The 9,717-nt window shown below is 25.8% G+C and overlaps 1 protein-coding gene across 1 annotated transcript; it reads left to right on the top strand.

The window, feature by feature from the left end:
• Positions 1-418: 418 nt before the first annotated feature.
• Positions 419-1,195, top strand: LOC145575196 (uncharacterized). The gene is made up of 2 exons (XM_081633096.1): positions 419-737; positions 1,113-1,195. The coding sequence occupies exons 1-2, from the start codon at positions 419-421 to the stop codon at positions 1,193-1,195; spliced, it is 402 nt and encodes a 133-aa protein (XP_081489222.1).
• Positions 1,196-9,717: the final 8,522 nt, after the last annotated feature.

Below are 9,717 nucleotides of genomic sequence, written 5' to 3'. Positions count from 1 at the left end.
CCGCATTTTGAGCCTAAGATGAATTTTGTCAAAAACGAGTAATATTTGTGTCGGTTTAGTTTAGAAAATCTTATCACATGTTAAAACTATCCATCATAATTTATTTGTTTATTGCAAATAAGAATTATAATTTATTTTTTTTTGAAGAAAATAAGAATTATAATTAGATACAAATTAAACTTGTATGTCTTGATTATTAAATTAGGAAAGTCTCTAATTAACAAAAAGCCTATATATACACACCTAATAGCGCTCGTATGTTTCATTGTTTCAATACACATCTACTCTTTCAAAATTCAGCTAATTTAATTCTCTTGTTTGCTTATCTCTTGAGTGCGATAATTTTGTTTATAGAGGTAATCGATTCCACAAATTTGTTATTTTTTTTTCAGGTATTATTCGACAATTTGATACAAAGATGATGATGATTATAGATGGTACAATGATCAACAAATTTGTTGAAGACACTGAGGCTTTTTACAAATGCACTGATGAAAAATTCAACGAACTCGATGTCGATAGTGATGGACTTATTTCCCGCAATGATCTTCCCAAGGGAGGACTTGGACAATGGGTTCTAGCAATAGATGATGAAGCTTATTCGGATGAAGACGTTAAAGAAGCTTACGATTTGATCTTTGAAAGATTCAAGGTCAATGGAAGTACTTCGATTGGTCTCAAGGCTTTTCGTTTGATGGCAAAAGAGATGATGCTAGCTTTGGTTCGATGTAGACCTGGTTATTGGGCGGGTCGGGTCAGGGTCGGTGCAGGTCGATTGCGGGTCAGGGTCAAAGAGGGTCACATTTTATAGGGTCAATATAGGGTCGGGCCAATGCGGGTCGCGGATCGATATTGGGCGGGCCTACAAAATATCAATTAAAATAAATATTGGACAAAGCCATTATTAAATACATATGAATACAAATAAATCTATATAATTATTTTTACATTATGTATTTTCTTTATCAACTAAATTGGAAAAACATGTTGGCCCTATATTGACCCTACCCAATAAGGGCCCTGTCCATTAATAGCCCTGTCCATTAAAAGCCCTATAAGCTTGGCCCTGACCCTGTTATCATTGGACTACCCTGTCCAATAACCACCTCTAGTTCGATGTATTGGTGACATGCCTATTGGTATGCTCCTTAATCAACATAGCTTGATCTTCAAGGCTTGTGTTCATAGTAATTAGAACAGAAATAGTTTTTACAAACAATTAGAAAATTGTATGTAATTTTCAAATACTTTTATTTTTTTTGAATAGAAATACTTTCATTTGTTAATTCATGTTTTTTTTTATATATATTATTAGGTAATTTGGAAAAAATTTGGTTTCCGTTTATTATTTGTAATTAGAATAGAATTAGTTTTTACAAGCAATTAGAAAATTGTATGTGATTTCTAAATACTTTCGTTTGTTAATTCATGTTTTATTATTAAATTTTTTAATAATGTTATTAGGAAATTCGAATAAATTTGTTTTCCGTCATCTTTAACTATACTAAAACATAGGACACTCAAGCTACACCTTGACATGTGTCACTCTATGCTTAAAAACTTTCCCGCTCATTTTTCCACTTGCAATATACTATATATAAATATGTATATTCATATAACTATAAAAAAAATATATTCTTGCAAGATATAGTATTATATATTCATTATATTTACAAAAATAACCTTACAAAATAATCTAATATAATATATTCATATAACTGAAAAAAAAAATATATTCCTGCAAGGCAAAATAACAAAATTAATTCCTCCCTATTATAACTAACTAGATGAAGCCCGTGCGATGTACGGTTTGTTTGAATTTTTAAAAATATATTTTTTATTATGTATGTGCTAAAATTTGTTATATATTTAAATAAAATTCATAGTATCAAATGATTCAAAAAAAAAATCAGAATATCAAAAAATAATATTTTATATTTAATTAATTTAAACTTAAAAGTCTCATTCGACAATTTTGCTTATTTTGAATTATTTAATTTTAAAAGAAATTAAAAGAAATTAATAATATCTTATTTTATTGGCTACAATTAAAATTTATAATCCTACGTTGCGCGTTAAGAAAATTAAATCCTATATGGCTCTCTAAAAACTCGAGAAAATACTCCCCTTTATATATATATATATATATATATATATATATATATATATATATATATATATATATATATATATATATATATATATATATATATATTAGATTAGATCAATTATTAAAATATTTTAAAAGTTAACTTAGTTATTAAAAGATTAACTCACTTTTTAAAAGATCAACTAGCCTATACTAATAAGATCAATTATTAAAAGATTTCAAAATATCTTACGAATTGTTTAGATCTTATGTGACAAAATTGCATGATATATTTTTATCTTAGATTATACGTGCAATATTCCCTTAAAAAAAATTAAAAAAAAAATAATAAAATAAAATAAAATCTCACTTTATTCAAAATTTACTTCATATTATAATTTAATCACGTACTTCTTTTTTTTTTTTTGACAAAATAATTTAATCACATACTTGTATGTAGTATCAATAATCATATTCGTAAGAAATCAACTCTTTATGACTTAGTTCAAATACTACAAGCATAGATATATACTAAAATTGATTACGACTAAATAAAACAAAAAATAATACAAGTATAAAATATTGAAGAAAATAAATAAATATAGCTCTTTACTTAAATAATGAATGAAAATATTATCTATACTATATATTAAAAGGCGTTCCTAAACAAGCGTAGGCGTCACGTGGCACTTTGGTTAATTTTTCACTCCATATGTTTAAGCCATGTGGCAACTCCCACATTTAAACCCGATTTTCACTCCGTGTTTAAAAATATGGTTCTTATAAGATTTGAACCCACAACCTTAAGGGCCTGTTCTCTTCAGTTAATTTTAGTTCAATTTAGTTCAGTTCAGTTCAGTTCAACTCCTAACTTCCTTCTCTCATAAAATATTCATTTCAGCTCTATTCGGTTCAGTTCTGTTCAACTCAACTTTATTCAGTTCAGTTCAGCTCCAATCAGTTCAATTCAGTTCTGTTCAGTAAATCAGAACAGGCCCTAAGTTTAAACTATAAGGTTAACCACTAAACTATTACCTTACTACATGACTTTTAATCAAGATTAAATATTAATAAAGGATTTTTATTATAAAAATAATGCAATAACTCGGGGTGTCGCCCGGGACTAAAAACTAGTTTGTATTTATATATTGAACATATCGTTTCAATTATGACTACAAGTAGAAATATATACTTAAATAAATTGTGACTGAAAAAAAAAGGCTACGAGCATAAAATATTGTAAGAAATAAATATAGTTCTTTACTTATATAATGTTTGAAAAATAACTTCGTATTTATATATTGAATATATCTGTCAATAATTAGAAATTTAGAACACATTTCCGACCATTAGGATTTAGGGTTCAAATTCCTAATTTCCTACTATTACCTCTGCAATAAAGTCGATGATAACAAATTGTGTATTATTACGTTGATATATAATTTACGAAGAATTGGATTTAGGTTTCATTTTGTTTCTTAGGATAAAATCAAGAAACCACAAAAAAAAAAAAAAAAAAAAAAAAAAAAAAAAAAAAAAAAAAAACCGAGTAATTGCAACAAGGCGTAACTTGAAAAGGAATTCGATAACTCTTGAGCCTAAATTGGATGATTAATTTTTTTGAAATCTATAACTTGAAAAAGGAATTGTAGAAAAACACTTATTGTGGATTTTAGATATAGGGGCTAACATGCGGAGGAGCTTATGGGTTGATTTTTAAATTGGGTTCGATTTAGTGTATTTAAGCTAGGACATACGTATAATGATTTGGTCATTAATATATGATTTTGAAGGTAAATAATGGGTTACAAATTATTACATGTGGTTGGTCACACCGTGTGGCAGGGGTTACTCGAGGGGTTCGGTTAGGGGTTACTTGAGGGGTTTGGTCAGGGGCTACACGGTCAAGGGTTACTTGAGGGGTTCAGTTAGGGGTTATTTGAAGGGTACTCGAGGGGTTATTCGGTCAGGGGTTACTCGGTCAGGGGTTACCCGGTCAGGGAATACTTAAGGGGTTCGCTCGGGGTTTACTCAAGGGGTTACTCAGTCAAAGGTTACTTGAGGGGTTATCCACCCTTGACCGAGTAACTCGAGTAATCCCTAACCGAGTAACTTGAGTAACCCCGGCCACACAGAAAAATCCCCATAGTTGGTTTGATCTTGAAAAATGTAGGTATCACTTTGTGACACCAACTTCAAGAGTGTTGAATGTTGATATGATTTTGATGAAAATGATGAAGATGCTAAGCTACTATATTAGATACATTGATTAAATTATTGATATCTAATATTAAAGTTTTAATATCGGATACTCCATATTAAACTATTGATACCAAATATTAAAATTAATCTTGATTCTGATATTAAAAATATTAATATCAATATATTTAATTGTTGATGTTAGATATTAAAGTATTGATGTCAGATTTTAAATTATTGATAGATAAATAGATATATGGTTTATATTAAATAGATATATCATGGTAACTTTCATTTATATCGGTGTAACTTTTGATCATTTTAGGATAAAAATATACAATATGGACGTTTGTAAATTAATTTTTTTTAAAAACTATGACAACCTTATAGAACGAAGAGAGTATATTTTATTAGCTTTATTTAAATATACACATAAAGGGTAATACATGAAACATGTAAATAGGTATATATAAATCATTCTGATCAAAGGTATAATATAACCGAAATATATAAAGGCCATAAACCTTAATATTCATATGGCTTTATTTTTTTTTAAACATTAAATTGAAAATATCATAATGCGTAATTTTTGTGATAAATAGTTGTACATATTGTGATTTATGTTGCTGTATAAGCTTTCAATATTGTGAATAAAATTAACTATTGTTTAAATTTTATAAAATTTAGTTTTTGAACTTGTAAAACCGTGCAATTACACGGGTTCTATACTAATTTATATATTATTTGTAACATCGTGATGAAAATGATATTCAAGTAAAATTGAAATATTTTTATAATGTAGGACGATAAAAGAGGCTACTGTTTTTTTTTTGGTCTTTCAAAAACAAATTGGCAAAAATTGATAGTACTATTGTAATATTTACCACGTAGACTTTGACTTACTTTAATTGACAAGTAATTGCTCAAATTTATTAGGGAAATTCTCATTGGTACATTCCAAGTTCTGACTTTTCCCAGCGGTTGCACATTTTTTTTTTTACTTTCTGCTGATACACTCAAGTTTCTAACTTACTAACTCCCGTGATTAAGTCTGTTAATCAGACGTTAATAACTAAGCTAAGAGATTAAATGACTAATATGCCCCCTTTTTAATCCTTTCCCTCCAAAATTTCCCCCTTAATATTTCTATTATTTCCCTCCAACTTCTCAAACCCTATTCCCTCCCTATAAAATCGCCACTTTCCCTCTTCTATTCTCCATTAAATTTCTCCAAAATTGCTGCAAATTTTTCTCTTCTCCATTTTTTTAAATACTTGCTCCACTTTTCATTTTCAATAACTATAAAGTAAAAGACATAATGGTGTAAAGCAAACAAATCTTATACAAAAATAATTTCGTAATCTTATATAATATATAGAGTTACTTAAAACAAAACATATTTGATATATCTTTAACACAAATATTAATAGCTAAAAAAAAAAATATACATTCCACTACCAGAATATATTCTTTTTTTTTTTTTGCTTAATAAAATAATCATCAATTATTACATTATACTAAAGGCGAATCTAAAGGGACACTTGGCAATATAATATAAAGAGTTTTCCCTCCAAAACAACTTACTAAAAAAAACCTTATTTTTATATTTGTATCTAAATTTTGACTATTAATTTGTACAATATCTAAAACAAACTTCTTTAAATATCACATTGCCCATAATAACTATTACATATTTAATTATTTTCTTTCACATATATACTCCTATCATACTATTTTATTTTATTTTTTTTTATTTTTTTTTTTTTTTTTTTGAAACAATACATTTCATACTTTTTTTTGAAGAAATATATTTCATACTTTTAATACTGAGTTATACTTTTTTGATAAAATTTATTGTTGTTAAAGTTATTTGAAAACCGTGCATTGCACGGGGTTTAATCTAGTTATTTATATAGTAATTGATTAGAATCCATAATTTAACTACAAGGTATTCATATAAGAAATCAATGCTTAAAAAAAATTATCGTGTATTTTTATTATCACTTCAATAATTAATGGTCATAATAATAATAATCCATCAATAATCTTCTTTTTAAAAAAAAATAGAGGAACCAAAATTAATAAATACCCACGTCACTATTCATTATAAATCTACTACAACCAATCAATCAATAACATAATACTAAAACTGACACCATGAATGACACGTGTCATATCTTGGTACTGTTTGTTCCCTCCAAAATTCCTTCCTTTTTTTTTCCTTTTTCTTTAGCCAATGCCATTAATTACCTATTATAAGTTATACACAAAAAAATTCATCAAATCATATAATATAATTGTGATTATTTTGATTCATATACTTTCCATTTCTGTAATTAATATTTTCCATTCTAGGTATGTAATTTTAGACTACTATCTAATGTAATTTTAAATAAATATAGAGTTTCCAAATATTTAATATACAAACCTAAAGTAAAATTAAATTAACTTAGATTAAAAATACACATCTAAAAGTAAAAAAAAAAATATTTTCCAAGTTAAATTTATGCTAAATCAATAACAATGATAATAATAATTAAATATTTTGGTGAATACGACGGGTAAAATATATACTTTGTATTAGATTGTAGCTACTAAAACAGAAGGTATGACAAGAAAATTTTAATTTTTTTTTTCTACGAGAGATTCTCTTATATAATTATGTGGAGAAATATTAATTTATTTTTCAATTAATAAAATAAAATTATGAAAAAAATACTAATAACTTAAAATAAAATACTATTCAAATTACATTCCTTTATTTTTGTATCGACCATTTGTAAATGAGCTCTTTATTACTAATTGAATTATCTTTGTTTTTTTTATATGGGATTAATAATTAATAATTTGATTTATAAATCGTGCATCGCACGGGCACTATGCTAGTAAAATTTATTTCTCATACATGTAAATTTTTAAATATTATTTCACCATTATCATATTTTTATAACACATCATTTTATATCTAACATATCTTTCGTACTCCTTTATTTGGATCAAAATTTGTCAACTATATTTTTATATATTTTTTGGTTTATAAAAAACCTAATTAGGCGTTACTTGGAGATTCGAGGGCGACATTTAGCTTTCCACTAATTTAATAAATGATTATTGAAAATTACCGTGCATGGCACAGGAAATAACCTAGTAATTAGGTAATTTGCACATCAATTACTCGCTCCGTTTTTAAATACTTGCTCCACTTTTTATTTTCAGTTGTTTTAAATACTTGCTCCATTTCCTTATTTGGAAAGTTTTTACAATCAATTAATAACATAATACTAAAACAGACACTGGGAATGACACGTATCACTTCTTGGTGTCGTTTTTTCCCTCCAAAAACTATTTTCAAAAATAAGTATATTTTAACTTTATTTTTCCTTTTTTATCTTTTTGATTGACAACTTATTTAAAATAATAAAATTATTTATATATAAGATTATTATTACTAATATTGATATTATTTTCTAAATATGATTTTTTTTTCCCTAATTTATTACAATCAAATGGATTTCATTTACATTTATAGTATGAATTAAAAAAAAATTACGTTATAGTGCATCAAATTGACTTTAACACAAAATCTATAACTATAACTATATATTATATTTCTTTTTAAAAAAAAAATCATCCAAAATAATATATATATTTTTTTTTTGTTTTTGCCAAAGTTTCTTAGATAATCAATCAATAACATAATACTAAAAGAGAGACCAAGAGTGACACATGTCATTTCCTGATTAATTTTTTTTCCCTCCAAAAAGTTTTTCCTTTTTTTTTTTGTTAAATCTTCCTTTTGAAGTTATTGTATATATTAAAATATCATTTCCAGTTTTAGCTAACATGTTTCTTTCATATAATACCTTTATTTATACTAGGTACCCATAAGTCATGATGAATTTGAATAAGGTAATGCATTAAAATAATATTATAAATTTAAGATTTTAATTATTTTATTCTTTTCTTTCTTTAGTCATAAATTTATTTTATTTTTATTTATATATAGTCAAATTAGGCCCTGTTTAGTTCACCTTAAAAATAATATTCGGTAAAAATAATTTCAATTCAGTAAAAATAAGTTCACTTCAATAAAAATAATTCAGTTCAGTAAAATTAATTTCAGTTCAGTAAAAATCAGTAACACTAAATAACAAATATAATAGAGAATCAGTAAAAAAATAATGTCAATTCTGCAAAATTAATTTCAGCTCGGTAAAAATAATTTAAGTTCAGCAAAAATAATTTCAGTTTAGTAAATATAATTTCAGCTCGGCAAAAATAAGGTGAAGTGAATAGAGCCTTATTTTTCTTATAAATATATGTGGAATACTATGTACATAGCCAATCAAATTAAGTGGAACATAAATGGGACATGAAAAGTGGGATAGAGGATTTAAACCTGTACATAAGATAGAAGATGTATATTATTACAATTAAAAGTTATAATGCACAAAAAGAAAAAGTCATAATAGTTAGCGATGATGTGTTGAAACTTGGTGCACAAATCTTCCATCAATTTATTTTGAAATTTGAAAAAAAAACTTATTACAAATTTTATATATATATATATATATATATATATATATATATATATATATATATATATATATATAGAGAGAGAGAGAGAGAGAGAGAGAGTACTTTTTTAAATTGGTCATTTTAATCTTAAATGTATATGTTTTTTGTTTTTTGTTTTTTTAATAACAAACCCATCAAAACTTTCAATGAGAAGTAAATAAGGTTAACCTTATTAACAGAATAACAGTGCATATCTTTTTTTTGTAAATATAATGCAATATGTAATTTTAGCTAATCTATCAAAGTGATTATAAATTATTACCTAAAACCTTGTGCCGATCAAAATTTTTCAATAAAATAGCGAGTACCAACATTAATGTTTTTGTCATAACTATTTTTATATAAAATACAATTCTCTTTTTTATATATAAATTATTGTAAAACTTACTAAAGGTTGCAATCCATTATAAAATTTGTGTTCAAGACCGTGCGTTGCACAGGATCTTCTATCTATAAATAAATATAACTAAAGTAGCAACCGCTGACATCATATAGTCCACAACTCCACATGGCAGCTTTACAAGAAAAATTTTCCTGCCTAAATAAAATATGATGTCATTATATTTAAAAATTAAATTTCACCTCATCTCAATTTATCTACACTCTTTAATTTATTTAATTTTCTTTTTCACCAACTATTATCCAATGTATACTCTATGTTTCTTATATGAGGTAATTAAGTAATATGAGTACATACAATATATACTCCATGTTTCAAAGAAATTTCTAATATCGTGCATCGCACGAGACTAATCTAGTACTATATACTAAAGTAATCACCAGGAATATTCTAGAATTACACGTGTCACGTTTACATTAAAAAATTTCCCGCCAAAAACCTTTTTTTTTTT

Source organism: Chenopodium album, chromosome 13 (assembly GCF_948465745.1).
Source record: "Chenopodium album chromosome 13, dcCheAlbu1.1, whole genome shotgun sequence".
Taxonomy (NCBI): Eukaryota; Viridiplantae; Streptophyta; class Magnoliopsida; order Caryophyllales; family Amaranthaceae; genus Chenopodium; species Chenopodium album.
The sequence above is the reverse complement of the archived record's forward strand: the minus strand, read 5'-3'. Positions and strand labels throughout refer to the sequence as shown.

Excerpts from the sequence above, each read along its gene's own strand:
- LOC145575196 (XM_081633096.1), top strand. The coding sequence starts at position 419 with ATGATGATGATTATAGATGGTACAATGATCAACAAATTTGTTGAAGAC. Across the intron at positions 738-1,112 it reads TTTGGTTCGATGTAGACCTG|TTCGATGTATTGGTGACATG; the intron begins GTTATTGGGCGG and ends AACCACCTCTAG.